General features: G+C 44.0%; 1 protein-coding gene across 1 annotated transcript in view; it reads right to left on the reverse strand.

Annotated features, from left to right (window-relative positions):
- The window catches only part of ITGB8 (integrin subunit beta 8), a 130,896-nt gene that overhangs the window by 67,422 nt on the left and 35,509 nt on the right, over nt 1-27,965 (reverse strand). The window contains exon 2 of the mRNA XM_069729820.1: nt 11,551-11,636. Within this exon, the coding sequence (XP_069585921.1) occupies nt 11,551-11,636 (86 nt within the window). The remainder of the gene's footprint in view (nt 1-11,550; nt 11,637-27,965) is intronic.

Consider the following 27,965-nt stretch of genomic DNA (forward strand, 5'->3'; position numbering starts at 1 on the left):
GTTGTTGTCCAGTTTCTCCTGAGTACGCTGATACCCCATATGTGGGGGTAAACCACTGTTTGGGCACATGCCGGGGCTCGGAAGTGAAGTAGTGACATTTTGAAATGCAGACTTTGATGGAATGCTCTGTGGGCGTCACGTTGCGTTTGCAGAGCCCCTGATGTGGCTTAACAGTAGAAACCCCCCACAAGTGACCCCATTTTGGAAACTAGACCCCGAAAGGAACTTATCTAGATGTGTGGTGAGCACTTTGAACCCCCAAGTGCTTCATAGAAGTTTATAATGCAGAGCCGTGAAAATAATAAATACGTTTTCTTTCCTCAAAAATAATTATTTAGCCCAGAATTTTTTATTTTCCCAAGGGTAACAGGAGCAATTGGATCCCAAAAGTTGTTGTCCAGTTTCTCCTGAGTACGCTGATACCCAATATGTGGGGGTAAACCACTGTTTGGGCACATGCCGAGGCTCGGAAGTGAAGTAGTGACGTTTTGAAATGCAGACTTTGATGGAATGCTCTGTGGGCGTCACGTTGCGTTTGCAGAGCCCCTGATGTGGCTTAACAGTAGAAACCCCCCACAAGTGACCCCATTTTGGAAACTAGACCCCGAAAGGAACTTATCTAGATGTGTGGTGAGCACTTTGAACCCCCAAGTGCTTCACAGAAGTTTATAATGCAGAGCCGTGAAAATAATAAATACGTTTTCTTTCCTCAAAAATAATTATTTAGCCCAGAATTTTTTATTTTCCCAAGGGTTACAGGAGAAATTGGACCCCAAAAGTTGTTGTCCAGTTTCTCCTGAGTACGCTGATACCCCATGTGTGGGAGTAAACCACTGTTTGGGCACACGTCGGGGCTCAGAAGGGAAGTAGTGACTTTTGAAATGCAGACTTTGATGGAATGGTCTGCGGGCGTCACATTGCGTTTGCAGAGCCCCTGGTGTGCCTAAACAGTAGAAACCCCCCACAAGTGACCCCATTATAGAAACTAGACCCCCCAAGGAACTTATCTAGATATGTGGTGAGCACTTTGAACCCCCAAGTGCTTCACAGACGTTTACAACGCAGAGCCGTGAAAATAAAAAATCATTTTTCTTTCCTCAAAAATGATGTTTTAGCAAGCATTTCTTTATTTTCACAAGGGTAACAGGAGAAATTGGACCCCAGTAATTGTTGCGCAGTTTGTCCTGAGTATGCTGGTACCCCATATGTGGGGGTAAACCACTGTTTGGGTGCACGTCGGGGCTCGGAAGTGAGGGAGCACCATTTGACTTTTTGAATACAAGATTGGCTGGAATCAATGGTGGCGCCATGTTGTTGTTTGGAGACCCCCTGATGTGCCTAAACAGTGGTAACCCCTCAATTCTACCTCCAACACACCCCTAACCCTTATCCCAACTGTAGCCGTAACCCTAATCACAACCCTAACCCCAACACACCCGTAACCCCAACACACCCCTAACCCTAACCACAACCCTAATTCCAACCCTAGCCCTAAGGCTATGTGCCAACGTTGCGGATTCGTATGAGATTTTTCAGCACCATTTTTGAAAAATCCGCGGGTAAAAGGCACTGCGTTTTACCTGCGGATTTACCGCGGATTTCCAGTGTTTTTTGTCCGGATTTCACCTGCGGATTCCTATTGAGGAACAGGTGTAAAACGCTGCGGAATCCGCACAAAGAATTGACATGCTGCGGAAAATACAACGCAGCGTTCCCGCGCGGTATTTTCCGCACCATGGGCACAGCGGATTTGGCTTTCCATATGTTTACATGGTACTGTAAACCTGATGGAACTCTGCTGCGGATCCGCAGCCAAATCCGCACCGTGTGCACATAGCCTAATTCTAAAGGTATGTGCACACGCTGCGGAAAACGCTGCGGATCCGCAGCAGTTTCCCATGAGTTTACAGTTCAATGCAAACCTATGGAAAACAAAAATCGCTGTACACATGCTGCAGAAAAACTGCACGGAAATGCAGCGGTTTACATTCCGCAGCATGTCACTTCTTTCTGCGGATTCCGCAGCGGTTTTACAACTGCTCAAATAGAAAATCGCTGTTGTAAAACCGCATTGAAATGCGCAGAAAAAACATGGTAAATCCGCCATAAATCCGCAGCGGTTTAGCACTGCGGATTTATCAAATCCGCAGCGGAAAAATCCGCAGAGGACCAGAATACGTGTGCACATACCGAAACCCTAACAATACCCTACCCCTAACCCTAACCCTAACCCTACCCCTAACCCTAGTTCTTACCCCAACCTTAGTGGAAAAAAAAAAAATTATTTTTTTTATTGTCCCTACCTATGGGGGTGACAAAGGGGGGGGGGTCATTTACTTTTTTTTTTTATTTTGATCACTGAGATATAACCTATCTCAGTGATCAAAATTCACTCTGGAACGAATCTGCCGGCCGGCAGATTCGGCGGGCGCACTGCACATGCGCCTGCCATTTTGGAAGATGGCGGCGCCCAGGAAAGAAGACGGACGGTCCCCAGGAGGCCAGGTAAGTATAAGGGGGGGGGGGAGATCAGGGCACGGGGGGGCGTCGGAGCACGGGGGGGGGGGGCGTCGGAGCACGGGGGGAGTGGATTGGAGCACGGGGTGGGGGATCGCTGTGCAGGCGGGTGGATCGGAGCACGGGGGGGGGAGAATTGGAGCACGGCGTGGGGGATCGCTGTGCAGGCGGGTGGATCGGAGCACGGGGGGGAAATCGCTGTGCGGGGGGGATCGCTGTGCGGGGGGGGATCAGAGTGCGGGGGGGTTTGATTGGAGCACGGGGGGTGTGATTGGAGCACGGGGGGAGCGGGCAGGAGAACGGGGGAGCGGAGCACAGGACCGATGGGAGCAGACCACAGATCGGGGGGCTGGGGGGGCGATCGGAGGAGTGGGGTGGGTGCACATTAGTGTGTCCAGCCATGGCCGATGATATTGCAGCATCGGCCATGGCTGGATTGTAATATTTCACCATTTTTTTAGGTGAAATATTACAAATCGCTCTGATTGGCAGTTTCACTTTCAACAGCCAATCAGAGCGATCGTAGCCACGAGGGGGTGAAGCCACCCCCCCTGGGCTAAACTACCACTCCCCCTGTCCCTGCAGATCGGGTGAAATGGGAGTTAACCCTTTCACCCGATCTGCAGGGACGCGATCTTTCCATGACGCATATGCTGCGTCATGGGTCGGAATGGCACCGACTTTCATGACGCAGCGTATGCGTCAAAGGTCGGGAAGGGGTTAACAAAGCAAACAAAATTTAAAATGCATTTTAGAGGTACGTTTTTATTGAAAAAAATGTGAATTAACAGACATGAATTTCCTTATTTTAACATATTTCCTGATTTTAGCAACAGAAAAATGAAGAGTATTAAAAATAACATTCTCCCCGCCAGCATTCGGCTTCAGGCGGCACCGGCAGGGGTTCAATCACCATTCTGAGTATAGAGGGCGGCAGCTGTAACTGCGCCCCCGACCCCGACCGACACTGGCTTTGCATTGGGACCGGCTGTCGGGGGCAGGGGTTGTGGTGACCGCCGCCCCTCTGTACTCTCAGAGAGGTGACTGAACCCGCCCCGCACCACCCTGTGGCTGAAGACGAATGCTGGCGGGGAGAATAAAGTTAATTTTCTCCCCGCAGAGTTCGACTACGTGCAGATACCGGGCAGCATAACACTATTAACCGGCAGATTAACCCTATATCCACAGGTTAATGGCGTTTTTGCAGGTGAGAGGTTACCTTTAAAAAATAGGTAAAACTGTTCAGACAGTCTAACTGCTTCAGTTGAAAAAAAGTGGATGATAAAAAAAAAATGAAACCAAGATTTCACTTGATAATAAAAAAATAGTTTGGTTATTCTCCGATGGTAGCACTCTCAGGAATATGGGAATGTAGGGGAAGGTGTAGAAGCGGCGGTCTTCCCGGTGGGGATGTCATTATCACGGTGACGCCGGCTACTCTACAGATAAACACACAGCGAGGGGTCGAACATTTAGGCCATAAACAAGATATTGGAAGCGCCGCACGCTGCACATTGAAAATCTTCCAGATTCTACACCTGCTACACATGTGACAAGTCCGAATTATGAAATAAACAGCTGTGTAAGTAAAAACTACAGAACTAAAGTACCGTATGTGTCCTTTAATGAACTATCCCAGCCCAGCCCCCACTGCTCTGGGGCTGCCTTTTGTACATGGCTGCACTTCCATAAAACTTTAGCCAGCAGGATGCCTGAAACCACTGGAATAAGACCCAGCTGCAAGGTGTCAAGGAGTCCTGCTCAGATTTAAAGGGACACTCGCATCATAGAGAGGGGACTTGTATTAGAACCACAGCCTGCAGCAGCCACATGTGATTTGATTCTCCCTCATAAATCCATTTAATGGAGCTTTTCAGTCTGCTGTCAATGAGGCAAAAATAGGTCAGAAGTAAGTTTTTATAGCCTCGGCTCACATTAGCTCTATTAAAATGAGTGAGTCTCAATTTTTCCAGTATAGTCTCAGTTTTGAAGCAGGGAAAGTATACACTTACTGTAATATAACTTTTTCTAACTTTACAGTAGCTTGCAAAAGTATTCAGCCCCTTGACTTTTTTTTAAATTTTTTTTACTACCTCACAATGTGGAATAATTGGTCTTTTTTGGAGGGTTTGTAAAGAACATGTCTACAACTGTGTACACTTGGTTTTCTTTTTTGTGAAGCAAACAACAAATAGGACAAAATAACTGAAAACTTCAGTGTGCGTAACTATTCACCTCCTAAAATCAGAGCCTCATTTTGTGGCAATTACAGCTTCAAGTCAGTTTGGATAAGTCTCTATGAGATTTCCACATTTTGCCAGGGGGATTTTTGCCCATTCCTCAAGGCTCCAGTTCCTACAAGTTAGAGGTTTCTCCTGGTGAACAGCAATCTTCAAGTCTGACCACAGACTCTCATTTGAATTAAGGTCTGCGCTTTGATTAGGCCACTCCAAAACATTTAGTTTGTTTTGGGTCATTTTCTTGTTGAAAGGTGAACCTCCGTCCCAGTGTTAAATCACTGAAAGACTGAATCAGGTTTTTTACAAGAATATCCCTGTATTTTGCACCATCCATCTTCCTCTCGAATCGGTCAATTTTCCTATCCCTGCTGCCCAAAAACATCCCCACAGCACGATGATGCAACCACCATGTTTCACTGTGGGGATAGTGTTCTTGGGATGATTAGCTATGTTGGTTTGGCGCCAGGCATAGCGTTTGCCTGGGAGGATAAAAAGTTAATTTTTGGTCTCATCTGGCCATAGCACCTTCCTTCATACATTTGGGGAGTCTTCCACATGTCTTTTTGGCAAACGGAAAACGAGCCTTGCAATTTTTGTAAGGAGATCTACTTGGTCTTCATGGTGTTGTTTGGTTAGTGGTGCCTCTTGCTTAATGGTGTTGTAGCCTCTGTGACCTTACAAAAAAGGTGTGTATACACTGACAGACATGTGGCATTTAGATTGCACACAGGTGGACTTTCTTTCACTAAGCTTGTCACTTATGAAGGTAATTGCTTGCACCAGAAATTTTTAGGGGCTTCATCGCAAAAGGGATGAGTATATATGCACATGACAATTTTTAGTTATTTGATCCCATAAATTGAATTTATGCCTAGATTTTTCTCACTTCACTTCACCAATTTAAGATTATTTAGTGCTGATGCATCACATATAAATCAGATTACAACAATATTTAAACACAGGTTGTAATGTAACTAAATAGGTAAGGCACTAAGGGGGAGGGGGATACTTTTGCAAGCCACTGTAACTCTTGGCAGTCTAGGATGTGCCAGAGAGCTCTTACATAATGTTCCTAAAAAACTGGAAATGTGAAATAATAGTACATTAATTGGTTTGTCCACTTTCAATTACCGTACATTCCCACTATGCGTTGTTGATGATCATTGCTGCTGAAATGCACTAAAAATGCATATAATGCACGTATGACTGTATCAATAAAGTTTTGTCAAAGCTAAATACCAGGAAGTACCAAAAACAAAACAGCTTTATTTAAAACATGGCACACAACACACGGAGTCAAAAACGCAAAAAAGTAGCGACAAAAATGCAAGTAACCTAACAGGTGCAGGAATGCTGCAGAAAATCTGCAACGTCAAAAACTCATGCAATACTCTCCGGGGAAAGCCTAGGTAGGGTCACATGACTGTTCTTGCCACATCCCAGAAAACCGATCCGATTAGGCCACGTCCAGTATTTGGTGAGTATTTTACCTCAGTATTTCTAAGCCAAAATCGGGAGTGAAAAAATCAGAGGAAAAGTATAATAGAAACACGTCACCACTTGTAAAATTATATAAAATACTGACCAAATATTGAGGGTGTGAATGTGACCTTAGGCTGCCGTCACACTAGCAGTATTTGGTCAGTATTTTACATCAGTATTTGTAAGCCAAGACCAGGAGTCGAACAATTAGAAAAAAAGTATAATAGAAACATATGCACCACTTCTGCATTTATCACCCACTCTTGGTTTTGGCTTACAAATACTGAGGGAAAATACTGACCAAATACTGAGGGAGTGAATGTGGTCTTATTCTGATCAGAGTTTGATCAAAGTGGCATCAGTTTTTCTCAGACGAGGAGAACCTTCTCCATTCTGTCAGTCCATGAAGATTGGACCACTTGGATGTCATCCCAGTGTGGTCCAATTTTTTTCACGGACCCATAGACTTACATTGCCGATTTTGATCCAACATTTGGAGAAAAAATTGGAAATGTTCAAGCCACAGAATATCATAGGTACAAGTGCCATCTTTGAAAACCATGGACAGCAGTTGTCTGAGAAAATCAGTAGTGTGCACAAACCCTAAGAGAAACTTCTATTACATCAAAAGTCCCCCATCTATTAGACTGGGGCAACACAGTGAGCTCGGTCAAGTGATCCACCACGTAGCCAAAGATTGTAGGATTGCGATGTCACACAGCGACATAATGGAAGTGGATGTGGTCATATTGTGATCTGCAACACACAAATCATCAGGAATCCAAACCTGTTGTAAATGTTGGACTACAACACGACCACATTCGCTATCACCATGTTAAGGCCGGGGACACACTTGCGAGTGCAATGCGAGAAACTTGCGGGAGTCTCTCGCCTCAATACCCGGAACTGCAGCCAGCACTTGGGACCAGAGTGTGCGGCTGCATGTATTTCTATGCAGCTGAACGCTCCGGTCCGAACCGCAAGCGCCAGTGCTAGGTATTGAGGAAAGAGGCTTCCGCAAGTTTCTCGCATTGCACTCGCAAGTGTGACCCCGGCCTAATGTGATGGGTCATGTTGACAAACTGACATGTAGCCCTAGCTTTAGCTGAACACAGTATCACATAATCAGCTATTACCAAGGCATGTTTCACAAGTCCGACATGCCTGACGCTGGCCATAGGCCTCCTGACCCCACACTTAAAAGCCCCATAGGCATTTATGAGGCTATTGAGTGTGAATAAGACCCGCTATAGGTCCAGACATTGTGGTCCATACTTGAAAGTTGGATGTGTGAAACTGGCTTAAAAAAATATTTAGATTTAAAGAGAAAAGGCTGCAAAGATCACAGATGTAACGTTTCTGCCACCTTTCTTTATACACTGCAAATATCGTTTCCTTTTTACGCAATAGGATAAGTAACAAAAGTCAGTTTATAATAACAAAAGCTCAGAAACAAAAATATTCCCCAGAGGCGGGTCTGATCCAAAACATGACATCACTGTTTTTAAAGCAAAAAAGATAATAAGCCAAATGTATCTGAAAGCAGATAATAGGATATTAATGGGGGCTTCCATGTGACACAAATAGACCAGTTTTTCCAGAGGTGAATGGGAAAATGATATATAAATTAGGATCAGAAACAGCTGCTGTACTTAAAGAAAGAAAGCTACAAGACGTCTGTGTCCAAACTCCTAATCCAGAAATGCTGATAGTCAGGGTCTACTCCACGGCGATAGGTTACATGGGCCCCCTTATGTCTCCACTTCCTTCATCCAATGTGTTTATTGTAATATTACGGAGATTCTGCTAGTAGGTTTTTGCTCTTTCATCTAAGGGACAGACACCATGATTCCAGCAATGTGTCAGTTACTGGGCTGCTTGCTGTAATTTTGATAAATCACTATTTTATCAGCAAGAGATTAACACTAGAGGACTAGTAAACTAGTAGTCCTCCATATTCATGAGCACATTATAACCCAAACTACCACGATTGAGTGGAAACTTCCTGCCTATGCACAGTGTACACAGAAAGATGTTGAATGGAACCTATCACTTCATTTATGCTGCCCAAACCACAGGCAGCATGAATCAGGGTCTGGCTGCACAACCGCATTTCAGAAAAAAATATAGCTAGAAGATCTATCTGGAGACCATAGCCAGAGACAAGACAGATTGTTTTTCCCCGCATCGCTATAGTTGATTTGACAGGTCTCTCCCATAACGAGAGACCTGTCAGTCACCTGGAGTGGCGCTGGTAGAAGCAGTCTGGTGGTGGCACCTTACTAATCTCTCTTGTGGCTACGTTCTACAGGCAGATCTTCATAGCTATATGATGGATATCGATCGCAACATTTAGAGGGTTAAATTGCCTGGGAGCGGTGCCGGCAGTAATGTCAGTGAGTGCCTGATGCCGGCTGTAATGTCAGTGAGTGGTCAGCTGAACACTCGGTGGCCATCACATATGCACAGCTCCTGTGTCCCGAAAATCGCCTGGACGTATCCATACGTCCAAGGTCGGGAAGTACTTGCCAATCTCGATGTATGGATACGTCCAAGGTCGTGAAGGGGTTAAAGGTACCGTCACACTCAGCAACTTTCCAACGATCACGACCAGCAATACGACCTGGCCGTGATCGTTGGAAAGTCCTTGTGTGGTCGCTGGAGAGCTGTCACAGACAGCTCTCCAGCGACCAACGATGCCGAAGCCCCCAGGTAACCAGGGTAAACATCGGGTTACTAAGCGCAGGGCCACGCTTAGTAACCCAATGTTTACCCTGGTTACCATTGTAAATGTAAAAAAAAAAAACACATACTCACATTCCGGTGCCTGTCACGTCCCCGGCGTCAGCTTCCCTGCACTCCTCCTGCATCCTGTGTAAGCGCTGCAAGAGGAGTGCAGGGAAGCGGATGCCGGGGAGGTGACAGGCACCGGAATGTGAGTATGTGGTTTTTTTTTTTACATTTACAATGGTAACCAGGGTAAACATCGGGTTACTAAGCGCGGCCCTGCGCTTAGTAACCCGATGTTTACCCTGGTTACAAGTGAAGACATCGCTGGATCGGCGTCACACACGCCGATTCAGCGATGTCAGCGGGTGATCCAGCGACGAAATAAAGTGCTGGCCTTCTAGCTCCGACCAGCGATGTCACAGCAGGATCCTGATCGCTGCTGCGTGTCAAACACAACGATATCGCTATCCAGGACGCTGCAACGTCACGGATCGCTATCGTTATCGTTGTAATGTTGTTCAGTGTGAAGGTACCTTTAGAGGGGACTGGTGCTTGACATAATTCTCTTCTTTTGTTTACGTTACCTCCAAGGAAAGATGTTTTGTATAGTCGTCATTGCTTTGCATCAAAACGGTTTACAGGCAAGGACATTGCTGCTTGTAAGATTGCCCCTAAATCAACCATTTATTGGATCATCAAGAATTTCAAAGGGAGTTGTGTTGCTATGAAAAGGCTTCAGAGTGCCAAAGAAAGTCCAGCAAGTTCCAGGACCATCTCCTAAAGAGTATTCAGCTACAAATTCAACACCAGTTGAAGGTTGTATCTTTTTCTTTGAAATGTTGTCCTATGTTAGCCATTTTTAATTTTAGAGTTGGGACTCGCAAGTGGGAGGACCCTTGATGTGGGTTGCGAGCTTGTGTATTTTGGCCAAAATATTGACCCATACCTCATGCAATGTATTCATTTTATACATTATTTTTAATCTTTTTATTGCACATTTTTTCATTTTTATACAGCCAGGCCCCTTAGTGTTGGTTGGGCGAATTGGGGCATCTGTGGGGTGCACTTATACAGTGCTGGGCAGCACGCTTGATCTGATAGTATGGGCATCATCAATAGGCTGTAAGTCAGACACTGTGCATCACACGTATCTGTGTGACTGGCGTCCTATGCATCTGTGTGCATGTTTAATACTACATAGCCACCCCCTCTATGTATTGGTGGGTGAGTGGCTGTTTGAATCCGTATTTTGCACATATGCTGCCCCCATGCCTTTATCATGGGGGTCTGCTGCATCCTGATGGTGCATTGGTAATCTGACCTGGTGTTGGTAAGGCTGTATCTTTTTCTGTGAGGATTTCTTGCTCTGGAATGGCAGCAGGATATAGTCAATGTAACTGCAAGCACAGCGGGAAAAGTCTTTCGGAAGGTGGCCTGGTATGAAGAAAGGCGGAATAGAGGCCACTTCTAACCAAGAAAAACATCAAAGACAGACTGACACATAAGTCCTGTGTCATGCCAGCAGTAAAGCATTCTGAGACCTTTCATGTGTGGGGGCTTTTCATCCAAGCGAGTGGGCTCAATCACAATTTTGCCTAAGAATACTGTCATAAATAAAGAATAATTTCTAAGCATCCTTCAAGAGCAACTACTCCCAACGATTCTGAAGCAATTTGGTCTAAAAAATGCTTTTTTTACCAGCATAATGGAGCACCATGTCACAAGACAAAAGTGATAACTAAGTGACTTGGTGAGCAAAACATTGAAATTTTGGGTCAATGGCAAAGATTGTCCCAAATTCTCAATCCCATTGAATACCTGTGGTCAATCCTCAAACGGCAGGAGGAAAAGCAAAAACATAGAAATTGTGATATAGTCCAAGCACTGATTAGGCAAGAATGGGTTGCTATCGTTCATATCCACCGATCCACCTTATCGGTGTGATCATCTCAAAACCAGGACTGGGTCTCATTCCCTGGATATAAACAATGAAGCTTCTCATTCAATTTCCTTATGTAGAGATCTTACAAATTGTGGCTAAGAATGAGCGAACCCAAGAAAATCCAAGTTCTGGTACCTGACCCAAACTTTATTCCAAAATTGGTTTGGGTACTAGAACTGTACCCGAACCAGAACCTGAACCCCATGGAAAATAATTAGGATCCAAACTTTTGAGCTGGAAAATATTATCTCACTCAACTTTGAACTTTGCAATGGACCTCTGTTAGAAGTCCGTGTTTGGCGTTTAGCACCGGAAACAAACTTTCCGGTACGAAGCCCAAACTTTTAAGTTCCTCATCTCAAATTGTGACGAATTAAAGCACAAAGTAGATTATAGAAATGTTTAGCTTTTTGGTTACTTTCGTCTAATAACACAGTGGCTAGAAACTAAATCAACAGACCCGTCGAGAGGTCGCCAACCGGTGGCGCTCCAGCTGTTGTGAAACCACAGCTCCCATCATGATCTCACAGCCTGTATGTCTGAGAGATGCCGATGTTGTAGCCGTACAGCAGCTGGAGGGCCAGATAGCTAACCCCTGGATGAGAGCTTACAGATCGCAGTAATAAATGAAGCACACACCTCTTGAGTACACCATCCACATTCTGGGCCCAGTGCTAAGCACGCTGTGCATGTAGCTGCATTGGAAGAGGAACACTTGTTTTCAACTGAAAGAAAAAAACAGAATATGCAAGAAAAGGTAAATGTACAGTCTGGGTAACTCAGTCTCAATTACAGGCAAATTAATACATTTAAATGGAAACAGTCGCAAGGTTTTGCACCATTAAACCACCATTATAGTAGGGTTTACTATACGTGGTCATGTCAAAAATGACATTACGAAAGTAAGAAAACTTGTAATTCCCCGAGATGAGTCAGGAATTCTGAAGGGCAATGTGCGCATGCACGTAGTATAAGAGAGCAGAGTCCGTACATTTCGCTATGGATGTGCAGGGTAGCAAGATGTTAGCAATATATTGCACCAGATGCTCTTAGGGAAGAGTCTCGGGACCATCTTGGGTCAATTATGAGCACTTTTACTACCTAATGCCAATGCGCCGCTTGTGAGATGGACATGTTTAGAACATGAAATCCCAGATGTACTAAAAAAAAAACAGCGCTGCCTAGTGGCGACAAAGGGTGCTACTACTATTATTTTTAACTATAGTTTTGCACTTGGTGATGCTTTGCAGTAAAGTCCTCCATCAAGTTCATATTGACAGTACAGACAAGGCTTTCATCCTGTAGGATAGTGACAAATAATTTTATGCCCAGAGGACATTGTGTAGATTCCCTTGTTTAATAAATTAATCTCATGTACATGAAATTCAAATTCTACCCTCCCATAATACATGATAAAATACTTGGTACAGTTGCCACTCAAAGGTTCTTATGGCTAATGAAAAACAAATTGGAGCAACCAGTGCCAGGCGGCTGCTGCTACAGCTAATGAGATCATGGAAAGGCACAGAATGATGCAGTGTGATCAGACAATGAGGACGTGAATGGAGCTCAGGAGCAGGTGAGAATGTGAACACGACTCCACCAAATTTATCAAAAACGAGGTTCTTTGTTCTAAAAAAAGGACTGATTAGTTGTGTCCTAAAAAGCATGAGCAAATCTATAAACCATCAATTCAGAGAATAATAAAATAATCGTGTTGTGGGGCTCGGGCACACGGCAGTATTTTAGGTCGTAGGGCGATCCGACAAAACATTGGATTGCATTTGGATCAATGTTATTCTATGAGGCCGAGCACATGTCTGACTTGGTCCGAAGAAAAAAAATCAGCGTGTCCGAGTTGGATTCAATTCTGACCGCAGTCAGCCAAACAAGTCAATGAGTCCGTGGAAAACATTGGACTGTACTCAGGTGACATCTGAGTTCATTACAATTTTCACTAATTGATAGAATGGAGAAGATGTAAAAAAAATTTTTACCATCTTCTTCCCATCCGAGAAAATCGGATCACGCTTTGCTATGCAGACCCTCCGATCAGCATAATCTCAGACGGGAGAAAATACGCTGGGGTGACCCTAGTCATACTTTGAAAAGTCGTGGTTGAAGTCAGAAATATATATTTTTTAAAACAAGATCTCCAGGGCTGTGGAGTAGGAGTCGGAGTCATGGAGTCGGAGTTAGTTTTGGTTGGAGTCGGAGTAGGAGTCGGTAGAAATGTACCGACTCCGACTCCAGCTTTAAAAAAAATGTATTAATATTTCATAATTGAACTTTCATATGAATTTTATAAATGTTACTCAAATATATATGTTCTATCAAACTATGAACAACAGTGATAAGCAGATAAGAACACAGCCAGTACATTTCAGCAGAATTTTTCATGTGCACTAAATCAAATTGAGAAATTTGTCCGTTCATCAAAAATAACAGTGCAACAAGTGATTCCTCTGTATCCTGACATTGTCAGAGATGTTGCCCGAGTGGTTACTGCTTTGCCACCAACCCAAGTTAGTGTAGAGAGGTTGCTCTCTGCTCTCAAATAATTAGATCAGATTTGAGGGCATCCATGAAGGAGGATCTGACAGAGGCAATGCTTTTTCTGAGGACAAATTTATAGATTTCTTCTTATTAACTGCATAACAGTGTTTATTGCATATTTACTTACAAGAGTTTAGAAAAGTTTATAAAAGTTATTTGCTAATTGTATTCTAATAAATATAGTTTTTGCTCTAAGTGGTCTGATCACTTGTATGATGGTGAGAAACTGAATAAGCACGATGTTAATATTTGACAACAGTAAGGCCGGCGTCACACACAGCGTAAAACAATACGGTCCGTATATTACGGCCGTAATACGCTGAAAAGTCCCCAAAAAAATGGTCCGTTGCTCCTCCGTAGGCAGGCTGTGTCAGCGTTTTTTGCGCATGGCATCCTCCGTATGTAATCCGTATGGCATCCGTACTGCGTGGTTTTCTCGCAGGCTTGCAAAACCAACATACCGCTATAGAAGTGATCCATGTGTCCCAAAAAGAAAAGAATATATATATATATATATATATATATATGTCAGTAGACACATATATGTATATATATTAATACTTATTCCAGCGCTATACAGCTTGAAAGCCGGTAATTCAATTACCGGCTTTTTCTTTCTCCTTCATAAAACCCGACATGATTTGAGACATGGTTTACATACAGTAAACCATGTCTTCTCTCCATTTTTTTTGCAGATTCCACACTACTAATGTCAGTAGTGTGTATCTGCAAAATTTGGCCGTTCTAGCTCTTAAAATAAAGGGTTAACTGGCGGAAAAAATTGGCGTGGGCTCCCGCGCAATTTTCTCCGCCAGAGTAGTAAAGCCAGTGACTGAGGGCAGATATTAATAGCCTGGAGAGGGTCCACGGTTATTGGCCCCCCCCTGGCTAAAAATATCTGCCCCCAGCCACCCCAGAACAGGCACATCTGGAAGATGCGCCTATTCTGGCACTTGGCCACTCTCTTCCCATTCCCGTGTAGCGGTGGGATATGGGGTAATGAAGGGTTAATGCCACCTTGCTATTGTAAGGTGACATTAAGCCTAATTAATAATGGAGAGGCGTCAATTATGACACCTATCCATTATTAATCCAATTGTAGTGAAGGGTTAAATAAAACACAAACACATTATTTAAAATTATTTTAATGAAATAAAAACAATGGTTGTTGTAGTATTTTATTCAACGCCCAATCCAGTCACTGAAGACCCTCGTTCTGTGAGTAAAGAAACATAATAAACCAACAATATACTTACCCTCCGCAGATCTGTAACGTCCAACGATGTAAATCCTTCTGAAGGGGTTAAAACATTTTGCAGCAAGGAGCTGTGCTAATGCAGGCTGCTCCTCGCTGCAAAACCCCAGGGAATGAGGCTAAAAATAGATCAATGATCTATATTTAGCATCATTTGCGGTGAGGCGCCCTCTGCTGGCTGTTCATAGATCGTGGGAAATTACCTAGAAAGCCAGGGAGCCAGGGAGCTTTCTAGGTAATTTCCCACGATCTATGAACAGCCAGCAGAGGGCGCCTCACCGCAAATGATGCTAAATATAGATCATTGATCTATTTTTAGCCTCATTCCCTGGGGTTTTGCAGCGAGGAGCAGCCTGCATTAGCACAGCTCCTTGCTGCAAAATGTTTTAACCCCTTCAGAAGGATTTACATCGTTGGACGTTACAGATCTGCGGAGGGTAAGTATATTGTTGGTTTATTATGTTTCTTTACTCACAGAACGAGGGTCTTCAGTGACTGGATTGGGTGTTGAATAAAATACTACAACAACCATTGTTTTTATTTCATTAAAATAATTTTAAAGAATGTGTTTGTGTTTTATTTAACCCTTCACTACAATTGGATTAATAATGGATAGGTGTCATAATTGACGCCTCTCCATTATTAATTAGGCTTAATGTCACCTTACAATAGCAAGGTGGCATTAACCCTTCATTACCCCATATCCCACCGCTACACGGGAATGGGAAGAGAGTGGCCAAGTGCCAGAATAGGCGCATCTTCCAGATGTGCCTGTTCTGGGGTGGCTGGGGGCAGATATTTTTAGCCAGGGGGGGGCCAATAACCGTGGACCCTCTCCAGGCTATTAATATCTGCCCTCAGTCACTGGCTTTACTACTCTGGCGGAGAAAATTGCGCGGGAGCCCACGCCAATTTTTTCCGCCAGTTAACCCTTTATTTTAAGAGCTAGAACGGCCAAATTTTGCAGATACACACTACTGACATTAGTAGTGTGGAATCTGCAAAAAAAATGGAGAGAAGACATGGTTTACTGTATGTAAACCATGTCTCAAATCATGTCGGGTTTTATGAAGGAGAAAGAAAAAGCCGGTAATTGAATTACCGGCTTTCAAGCTGTATAGCGCTGGAATAAATATTAATATATATACATATATGTGTCTCACTGACATATATATATATATATATACCTATTCTATGTGTACACATTTATTATATCTATTGGACTGGAAGCTGTCAGTGTGATTTTACTGTACACCGCACTGAATTACCGGCTTTTCTCTCTAACAGCGCTGCGTATTTCTCGCAAGTCACACTGCTTGTCCGTGTGTAATCCGTATTTTTCACGCTTCCATAGACTTTCATTGGCGTATTTCTTGCGCAGTACGGTGACAAACGCAGCATGCTGCGATTTTGTACGGCCGTAGAAAGCCGTATAATACTGATCAGTAAAATACGGCAAATAGGAGCAGGGGCATAGAGAATAATTGTGCCGTATTTTTTGCGAGTTTTACGGACGTAGATTCTGCGCTCTTACGTCCGTAAAACTCGCATGTGTGACGGCGGCCTAAATGTATTGTTACGAATTGGCCATTTATGAAGGAGCCAGAGTCGGAGCCGGAGTTGGAGTCGGAACCTGATAAAATCCAGGAGTCGGAGTTGGAGTCGCAACTGTGGCTTACCAGCTCCACAGCCCTGGTCATTTGCCATAAATATGGTTTTTGCTTCTTTTTTTTCACCAGGTATTAATGACGCTGTTCTCCCAAAACCAGCATTGTTTATTTTTTGTTCTGTTCCTGAGATTTGGTCCCCTCTTCCCTCTATACAAATCCAGTCTTGCCAACTGGGCATGTTGTACTAGAGGACTCCCATAAAAAGAAAAAGAGTTGAGGCCCACGCTGACTTGTATAAAAGGGGCATAACTCAGGAAGGGAGGGGCACAGGAAAAAGAGAATCAGGATAAGGCTGCCGTCCACTAGCAGTATTTGGTCAGTATTTTACATCAGTATTTGTAAGCCAAAACCAGGAGTGGGTGATAAATGCAGAAGTGGTGCATATGTTTCTATTATACTTTTCCTCTAATTGTTCCACTCCTGGTTTTGGCTTACAAATACTGATGTAAAATACTGACCAAATACTGATAGAGTGACGGCAGTCTAACAGTGGCATTTATCACTAGGTAAAAAGAAAAAAATACAAAAAGGCAGTTCTACTGTAAGGGTATGTTCACACGTTCAGGATTTCCATCCTTTTTTTTTCAGGACAGTTTTTTTAAAAAACTGCAGCTCTTGGCAGAAAACGCAGGTCCTTTTTTTGTCCTTTTTTGATGCGTTTTTGATGCGTTTTTTGATGCGTTTTTTTATCCTTTTTTTACTGTGTGTTTCCTAGGAAGCTTTTTAGGGCTAAAATGGCTGAAAATACCTAACCCTACCCCTAACCCTACCCCTAACCCTAACCCTAACCCTACCCCTAACCCTACCCCTAACCCTACCCCTACCCCTAACCCTACCCCTAACCCTAACCCTACCCCTAACCCTACCCCTAACCCTAACCCTACCCCTAACCCTACCCCTAACCCTAACCCTAACCCTACCCCTAACCCTACCCCTAACCCTACCCCTAACCCTAACCCTATTCTAACCTTAGTGAAAAAAAAAAAAAAAAATTCTTAATTTTTTTTATTGTCCCTACCAATGGGGGTGACAAAGTGGGGGGGTGTCATTTACTATTTTTTTATTTTGATCACTGAGATAGGTTATATCTCAGTGATCAAAATGCACTTTGGAGCGAATCTGCCGGCCGGCAGATTCGGCGGGCGCACTGCGCATGCGCCCGCCATTTTGCAAGATGGCGGCGCCCAGGGAGAAGACGGCCGGACGGACACCGGGACGCCGGGTAAGTATAAGGGGGGGAGATTAGGGCACGGGGGGGGCATCGGAGCACTGGGGGGGGGCATCGGAGCACGGGGGGGGGCATCGGAGCACGGGGGGCGGGATCGGAGCACGGGGGGGCAGCCACACTCCGCCCACGCACTTCCGCCCGCTCCCCCGCACTTCCTGCTGCAGCGGTTCTGCACATCAAATCGCAGTAAAACCCGCAGATATATTTTTGATCTGCGGGTTTTACTGCGATTTTGACCTCACAATGGAGGTCTATGGGTGCAGAACCGCTGCGGTTCAGGAAGAAGAATTGACATGCTCCTTCTTTTTTCCGGGAGCTATTCAGCGCGTCTTTTTTTTTACAATTTCCGGACCATGTGCACAGTGTGTCCTGTTTTCCATAGGGTACAGTGTACTGTACCCTGCATGGAAAACAGCTGCGGAACCGCAGCCGCAAAACCGCCGCGGTTCCGCGGTAAAAAACGCACTGTGTGAACATGGCCTAATACTGTATAAATGATATATTAAATAAACAGTTTATTGCACATTTACATTGATAGCAACTTAAAGGGAACCTTTCAGTAAATATCACATGAACGTGCAGCTAGCCAGTCATAGGACCCAGTAGTCCTGTTGCCACTTTGAGTGTATGTGCACACGTTCAGGTTTTTTCGCGTTTTTTCATTATAAAAACACTATAAAAAGGCAAAAAAAAACCGCATACATATGCATCCTATCATTTAGAATGCATTCTGCAATTTTTGTGCACATGATGCGTTTTTTTTCCACGAAAAAAACGCATCACGGTAAAAAAAGCAGCATGTTCATTAATTTTGCGGATTTTTCACGTTTTTCCCGCTATTTAATGCATTGGGGGAAAAAACGCAAAAAACGCACAAAAAACGCACAAAAAACGCTCAAAAAATGCATAAAAAACGCAAAAAAAACGCATGAGGATTTCTGGCAGAAATGTCCAGTTTTTGTCAGGAAATTTCTGCAAGAAATCCTGACGTGTGCACATACCCTGAAAGATGACTCCTATCGATCTAAATGCAAACCATGCAATGTCCGCTTCTAGGTCCCAATAGGGGGAATATAGCTTTCTGATGCTCGGCGGGAAAACAACCTAGGAAGGCTGAGGCTTGTTAAAGGGGTTGTCCAGTCCTTTGATCGTAACAGCGCTAGCACCGCATACTGTCAGGATTCAACAGTGTTGACAGCAGTGGTGGGCAATCATGTGACTGCAAGTATGTGATTTACATACCTCCGGCCATACACTGCGACTAGACATGTCCTGCCTTGCTCCATTCACCTGTATTCCAAGAACATCTAGTTGGTATGTGACCGCATTTAACGCAAATTGGATACTTGCAGTCACGTGACCGCTCGTTCTCAATGGCAACACTCACTGGAGAATCCTGACAGCACACGCACATAGAGTCAAAAGACTGGACAACCCCTTCAAGTGCTCTGCTACGCCCATAGTGCTGAGCGCCTCTTATGAATATGGATGAAAATGATAAACAATTGATTATTTTTGTCCCATTTTTACTATTTCATCACAGGAAATTCTGATATTCATTTTTGGATTTTGCCATATTTGGTTGTTTTTTTCGGCATCTGGATCAACACTGCAGGATGAGGCAAGGAACTTGAAGATTTTGTTACTATGAAAGGTGTGTTTAAGGGGATGTCTGAGATTACAACAAAAAGTTCTGCCACATTTTTCTCTTAAAGAGCGTAATAACGTGTAAATGGGCGACACAATAGAAGTAAAATGGTAAAGTATAACATAAAAAATGAATGCTAAGGAAATAGTATAAAACTGTAAAGTAGATGTTGACTTGTCTCTTTCCTCTCACAGGGAACGCGGATCTCATGCCTGTGGTATTTGTTAATACTGGCAGATTGACAATGAAGATTTCACTGCCAATAGTATGGATGTGGCATTAGAAAAGGTTTGTTCAGTTGTTCATTTACTGTCCCATTGTTTTTCTATGGAAAAGCAAAATGTCCAAGATGCCAACCTGCGATGAAGAAAAAGAAGCAAGATGTTCGGGAGAATCAGGGGCGTCAGACATTGTGGCTTCTCTAATGTGGACATGGTTTTAAAAAGACAATAAAAACTCAAATACTCAAATTTATTACAGCCTTATATTACTAGTGATAATAACTGTATAATAAAATTGGAGATTTGTGGATAAAAACTGCACCGCTGAATAAGATGTAGGATCAGATGTATCTGAAATAAAAGATAGTGGTTTTATTCAACGCGTTTCGAAGTTCAGATAACTTCCTCCTCGGGACATAACCACATGCAGTACATGTATGAAATATTAGTTTTCCACTAATTTTATATTGATGACCTTGGTGCCCTGGATGAAGCTGCACCTCCTATACATAGAACAACTCAGCACAGATGGCGACAACCGTGGCAGACGCTGCAAACACGTTTCCTGCAGCGGTGCTCCAGGTGCGCCGAACGTCTGTGGAGAAAATCTAATCTACCCGAAGATTTCATCAATTATAAGTTCATGCTAAAAACATACAACTCTGCCCTTCACCTCTCCAAACAAACCTATTTCAACACCCTCATCACCTCACTGTCAAATAACCCTAGACGTCTCTTTGACACTTTCCAGTCCATACTCAACCCAAGAGAGCAGGCCCCAACCACAGATCTCCGTGCTGACGATCTGGCCAATTACTTCAAAGAAAAAATTGACCACATTCGACAGGAAATCATCTCCCAATCTCTTCATACCATGCACTGTCCTCAATCCACTACTGCATCTAGTTCACTCTCTGACTGTGAACCAGTTACAGAAGAAGAAGTAAGCATGCTCCTTGCATCTTCTCGCCCGACCACTTGCACCAGTGACCCCATTCCGTCACATCTCCTCCAGTCCCTTTCCCCGGCTGTCACCTCTCACCTAACAAAAATATTCAACCTTTCCCTCACTTCCGGTATTTTTCCCTCCTTATTTAAGCATGCCATCATACATCCATTACTTAAAAAACCATCCCTCGATCAAAACTGTGCCGCTAATTATAGACCTGTCTCTAATCTTCCCTTCATCTCTAAACTCCTCGAACGCCTGGTCCACTCCCGTCTTACCCGCTATCTCTCAGATAACACTCTTCTCGACCCTCTTCAATCTGGCTTCCGCTCTTTACACTCTACTGAAACTGCCCTCACTAAAGTCTCTAATGACCTACTAACAGCTAAATCTAATGGTCACTACTCCATGCTAATTCTCTTGGATCTCTCTGCAGCATTCGATACTGTGGATCATCAGCTCCTCCTCACTATGCTCCGCTCCATCGGCCTCAAGGACACCGTTCTCTCTTGGTTTTCCTCCTATCTCTCTGACCGATCCTTCACTGTATGTTTTGCTGGTTCCTCCTCCTCTCACATTCCCCTTACTGTTGGGGTTCCTCAAGGATCAGTCCTAGGCCCCCTCCTTTTCTCTTTGTATACTGCCCCTATTGGACAAACAATCAGTAGATTTGGTTTCCAGTACCATCTCTATGCTGACGACACCCAATTATACACTTCTTCTCCTGATATCACACCGACCTTTTTAGAAAACACCAGTGATTGTCTTACCGCTGTCTCTAACATCATGTCCTCCCTCTATCTGAAACTGAACCTGTCAAAAACTGAACTCCTCGTCTTTTCTCCCTCTATTAACCTACCTTAGCCTGACATTGCCATCTCCGTGTGCGGTTCCACCATTACTCCAAAGCAACATGCCCGCTGCCTTTGGGTCATCCTTGATTCCGAGCTTCCCTTCACCCCCCACATCCGATCACTGGCTCGCTCTTCTTATCTGCACCTCAAAAACATTTCTAGAATTCGCCCTTTTCTTACTTTCGACTCTGCAAAAACTCTTGCTGTCTCACTTATTCATTCTCGTCTGGACTATTGTAACTCTCTACTAATCGGCCTCCCTCTTATAAAACTTTCCTCGCTCCTATCTGTCCTGAATGCTGCAGCCAGGATCATATTCCTCACCAACCTTTACACTGATGCCTCTACCTTGTGCCAGTCATTACACTGGCTACCCATCCACTCAAGAATCCAGTACAAAACTACTACCCTCATCCACAAAGCACTCCATGGCTCAGCACCACCCTACATATCCTCCCTGGTCTCAATCTACCACCCTACCCGTGCCCTCCGCTCCACTAATGACCTGAGGTTAGCATCCTCAATAATCAGAACATCCCACTCCCGTCTCCAAGACTTTACACGTGTTGCGCCGATTCTTTGGAAAGCACTACCTAGGTTAATACGATTAATCCCCAATCCCCACAGTTTTAAGCAACCCTAAAAACTCATTTGTTCAGACTGGCCTACCGCCTCAATGCATTAACCTAACTATCCCTGTGTGGCCTATTAAAAAAAAACAACATAATCAGGTTCCTCGCATCATGTTCTCATTCACTTTATGCAGTTAATAGCCCTCTGATTCTGTACTGTTACATACTTAGGCAGATAACTGGTTCATGCAGCTTTACATGAACACCTGAGCCTTAAGGTACTGTCACACTAGACGATATCGCTAGCGATCCGTGACGTTGCAGCGTCCTCGCTAGCGATATCGTCCAGTGTGACAGGCAGCAGCGATCAGGCCCCTGCTGGGAGATCGCTGGTCGGAGAAGAAAGTCCAGAACTTTATTTCGTCGCTGGACTCCCCGTAGACATCGCTGAATCGGCGTGTGTGACACCGATTCAGCGATGTCTTCACTGGTAACCAGGGTAAACATCGGGTAACTAAGCGCAGGGCCGCGCTTAGTAACCCGCTGTTTACCCTGGTTACCAGCGTAAAAAAACAAACAGTACATACTTACATTCAGCTGTCTGTCCCTTGCCGTCTGGTTCCTGCACTGACTGCTGGCCGTAAAGTGAAAGCAGAGCACAGCCACAGCGGTGAGTCACCGCTGTGTGACTCACCGCTGTGCTGTGCTTTCACTTTCACTTTGCGGCCAGCAGTCAGTGCAGGAACTAGACGGCAAGGGACAGACAGCTGAATGTAAGTATGTACTGTTTGTTTTTTTACGCTGGTAACCAGGGTAAACATCGGGTAACTAAGCGCAGGGCCGCGCTTAGTAACCCGCTGTTTACCCTGGTTACCAGCGTAAAAAAACAAACAGTACATACTTACATTCAGCTGTCTGTCCCTTGCCGTCTGGTTCCTGCACTGACTGCTGGCCGTAAAGTGAAAGCAGAGCACAGCCACAGCGGTGAGTCACCGCTGTGTGACTCACCGCTGTGCTGTGCTTTCACTTTCACTTTACGGCCAGCAGTCAGTGCAGGAACCAGACGGCAAGGGACAGACAGCTGAATGTAAGTATGTACTGTTTGTTTTTTTACGCTGGTAACCAGGGTAAACAGCGGGTTACTAAGCGCGGCCCTGCGCTTAGTTACCCGATGTTTACCCTGGTTACCGGGGACCTCGGGATCGTTGGTCGCTGGAGAGCTGTCTGTGTGACAGCTCTCCAGCGACCAAACAGCGACGCTGCAGCGATCCGGATCGTTGTCGGTATCGCTGCAGCGTCGCTAAGTGTGACGGTACCTTTACACTATGGCTGGTCCGAATAACTAAAGCAATTGTTACCATCCACCTCTCAAGTCTCCCCTTTTCCTCATAGTTTGTAAGCTTGCGAGCAGGGCCCTCATTCCTCTTGGTATCTATTTTGAACTGTGATTTCTGTTATGCTGTAATGTCTATTGTCTGTACAAGTCCCCTCTATAATTTGTAAAGCGCTGCGGAATATGTTGGCGCTATATAAATAAAAATTATTATTATTATTATTATTATTATATCCGTCGGATAGGATGTTAGTATAAGAGTGTCCGGCACCACGGCTCCTGGAACATTTTAGTGGCTGTTCCCGGGTATTTCAGATCAGCTCCTTTTAAAATAGAAGCTATTCTGCAGTACCCAGGAGCAGCAACTACACAGTGTAAGGAGATGCGATCCATTGGCTCCATTATGTGATTACAACCGGCCGCTGCTGGAGGTGAAGGCAACTGATCGGTGGGGTAACTGGGTGTCGGACCCCACTGAACTTATTTTGACCCTACACACAGATTTCAAAATGAGGGAGCCGGAAAATATAGACAAAAAGGACCCAATGATTTTACAATGGAAGACCAACTTTTCAGGAGTGCGATGGAATAAAATAATAATACTGCCCTGTCCTCATATAATCAAGAAGAAGGAGAAAAGCGCACCTCGTGCAGATCAACGCGGTAGGAGAGTGATTAAAGATTAGAATTGTGCTCACCAATGGAGGATGTGCAGCTGAGGCATATCACTGGTTAAACCGGATGAGAGTTCTGTTAGCTGGTGATCCACCTGCAAGATCCCAATGGGTCCAAAACCATGTAGTGGAAAAAAAAAGACTTTTCAAATGGTACAAGGAGCGCTGCCCAGAGTCCTCAGTGTCCAATCATGAGAGAAATATTTTTTTGTAGTACGGTAGTTAAAAAATCATTTAAAATTTTATTGCAAATACCGTATTTTAACTACTACGAAAAAAATTATCTCATGATTGGACACTGAGGACTCTGGGCAGTGGTCCTTTTACCACCTGAAAATTCTTTTTTTCTACTAGTGTCTTCATATAGTAAAGAAACTCTAGATCAGTGTTCCCCAACTCCAGTCCTCAAGAGCCACCAACAGGTCATGTTTTCAGGATTTCCTTAGTATTGCACAGGCGATAATTGCATCACCTGGACAGGCAACAATTCCATCACCTGTGCAATACTAAGGAAATCCTGAAAACATGACCTGTTGGTGGCTCTTGAGGACCGGAGTTGGGGAACACTGCTCTAGAGTAATGTATGTAGGAACCACCAAAAATACAAGCATCAGCAAAGTCTGGTGTATACCACAGCAGGACTTTGGGAGCACAGGATATACAGTACTAAAGATACACTATGGAAAAACTTTGTGAACTTGCATACAGCAGGGTCAGGAGAACGCTCCAATAGCTGATATAGTTGCAATCTCGAAAGAAGCTCTGGAGGACAAACTGCTGCTCAAACGCATAAACATTGTTGAGTCTACAGGATGCGATAATACAGCTCTGGTAAAAATTAAGAGACCACCACATCAAAACCCTGTCATGGGCAGCCCAATCTCCAGACCTGAACCCCATTGAAAACCTGTGGAATGTAATTGAGAGGATGATGGATAGTCACAAGCCATCAAACAAAGAAGAACTGCTTACATTTTTGCACCAGGAGCAGTGTGAAAGACTGGTGGAAAGCATGCCAAGAAGCAAGAAAGCTGTGATTAACAATCATGGTTATTCCACAAAATATTGATTTCCGAACTCTTCCTGGCTGAGTTAAAACATTACTATTGTTGTTTCTAAATGATTATGAACTTGTTTTCTTTGCATTATTTGGGGTCTGAAAGCACTGGTTCTTTTATTTAATTTTGACCACTTCTCGTTTTTAGAAAAAAAATACAAAATTTATTGCTTGGAACTTCGGAGACACGTTGTCAGAAGTTTATGAACTGAACATTTTGCAGTGGTCATTTTTGCCAGAGGTGTAGTTATTACATTTCATGAGTAGCACAGATAACATGGCACCTGCCCAATCTGTGTAACTCAGGCCATAACTCCTAGCTACAGCACAAGATACTTGGGATAATCTCGACGTATGGCTTCTCGGGACATACCGTATTTTCCGGCGTATAAGACGACTGGGCGTATAAGACGACCCCCAACTTTTCCAGTTATAATATAAAATCTTCTCAAAAGTCGGGGGTTGTCTTATATGCCGGGTGTCGTCTTATAGGGTGGGTGCGGAGCAATCTGCGGTCGACGTATATAGTGGGGGGGAGTGGTCCCGATGACGAGGTGAGGGAGCGCCTCACCAGGAAGGTGTAAGTGAAGCAAACTGTCAGCGTCTGGGATGCCAGGGGTATGCAAAAAAGAGAGAGAGCGGTGCTGTGCCTAGAAAAACACTCCTCTTTCACTAATCTGGCTCACCCTTGTATCCTATTATCTCCTTCTCTGCCTCTGCTTCACTTACACCTTCCCGGTGAGGCGCCCCCTCACCTCGTCATTGGGACCGCTCCCCCCACAATATGTGGCGACCGCAGATTACTCCGCACCTGCCCTATAAGACGACACCTGGCGTATAAGACGATACCCGACTTTTGAGAAGATTTTCAGGGGTTAAAAAGTAGTCTTATACGCCAGAAAATACAGTACATACTTGGACACCTTTCTATGAGCCAAAAGTGCTAACAGGCAGACTGGCATCTTAGATGGAACAAATCATATATAAACCATTGTCCATGAGGGCTAGATATCCACAGTTTCTTGTCTCTATAGATATGCACAATCCGTTGTCGGCCAGTTGCCTACACACTATACCTACATTATTTGCTCAAGACCCAACATTTTCATAAAATAGCCAGGAGCACATTTCTAACAAAACATGTCATCTGTCTAACATCAAGCGTCTGAACAGCGGCAGGAAAGTTTTCTTATTTATCCCATTTATAAATTTACTAAGCAGGATCCCGTTGGCTTTCGATCAGTCATCTGTGATATGTTTGCTACCTGTAAAGGGAATGTGAAGGTTATTTTCTAGCTGGATTATAGCACGTCTATCTGCATAATATAACATTCCCTAATAAATGTTTGATGTGGAAAAACAAGCGGAAAGCAGTCACCATATAATTTTTGGAATGTGGGAAATCACACCTACTTTGCTGCATGAAATACTGCTTTCCTGAAACCATTTTCCACTTTCCCAAACACAATGAAAAATAGTTCAGAAATATGGAAACTTTTCACTGAACCCAACCGTGCCGTCTATAGTGTTTAATGCAGGACTCTCCAGGACACTATGGGAATAACATGGGCTTTTCAGCACAGATTGTCGAAATGTATTCTAAATCCGATGTGATCCAGGAGCTGCGTATCACAAGTTATGGCGGCCCACCATATATATATAGGACTAACCAGCTCGGAATACATTAGTGACCAGGTGTTTCCACTTCAATGGACTATTACGGACGGGGTTCAGTTCCTTCAGCTGCACATGAGACTCAGAAAAAAGGGCAAAGGCCAAGGTCACTCAGTATTTTGCCACAAATTTGTACCTACAACACTGCAAAAGATTAAAGTGAATCTGTCAGTAGGGCATGCATGTATGGGCATGCAGGTCATAGGAACCTGAATAAAGAAATTATAACATCAGTAAAACAACATTAGATTAGGTCCGCCATTCACATGACTGGCACTACACAAAGGGCCATAACATCTAAGTACTCTTAGACCGGTGTCATTCCTGACGCCTCAGCCAGGAGAGCCTGAGCTTCACAGCTTGGGCAGATGGACCTTTGTGACCAGGCTGGACATTTCTTATTTATCATAGGGGGTGTGTGGTGAAGAAATAATGTATTATTTAATATGTAATGTGCTCACACTTAAAGGGAATCTGTCACCCCCTGGATGATTTTTATCTATTACTATGGGCATACAGGTAATTGAATGGTTAAACCAGTCTTACCTGTGCCTCATAGCTGTGTAGATATTGAGAAATTGATTTATAATCTTTTATGTTAATGATTTCCTCCAGGCATGCGCGGGCGCCGTTGCAGAAGATCAATTCAGACACCACCCATAAAAGGATGGACAGGGTTCGCGTAACCGCGCGATCACACAGTGCATGCGAGGATTACCGTGCCAACCAGGTCAGTAAGACGCTGATGGGAGGGGGTGATAGTATAATGAAGTGAGAAAGCAGTGGTTTATTCCAGGCACAGCACGCCCCGGACCCTGGAAGAAATCATTATTATAAATCAATTTCTCAATTACACCACAGGTATGAGGCATACCGTATAGGTAAAACTGGTTACCATTCAGTTACCTGTATGCCCATAACGATAGATAAAAATCTCCCAGGGGGTGACAGATTCTCTTTAATTAGCCAACAGTCCCCTTACAGATCAATATCAGACCAGATCACCCAATGACCCCAGCAGAGGTTGTGTGAGCTTTCCAGCTCAAGTCCCCAGAAATTGCATTTATAATGACATTTCTGCTGCAGATATTAGTACAATAGTTATCTGTCTAAACTACAGCAGTGAAATGTGAAGAAACCAAAAAGCTGTTAATTTATACAAGCAAGTAAATCTATACCTAGAAAATAAACCATCTTAATAGGTGACACTGCAACAATAACCATTAGAACGATACTGGTTAGGAAGAGAATAGTTTCCAGCTTAGGCATCGCTGTATTTTATCATGCAAAACAAACAGATTATTACTTTGCAAGGAAAAAAATGTCATTTCCCACATAATGCCATTATTGATTCAGCACTGAA

This window comes from Ranitomeya imitator, chromosome 6, assembly GCF_032444005.1.
Source record: "Ranitomeya imitator isolate aRanImi1 chromosome 6, aRanImi1.pri, whole genome shotgun sequence".
Taxonomy (NCBI): Eukaryota; Metazoa; Chordata; class Amphibia; order Anura; family Dendrobatidae; genus Ranitomeya; species Ranitomeya imitator.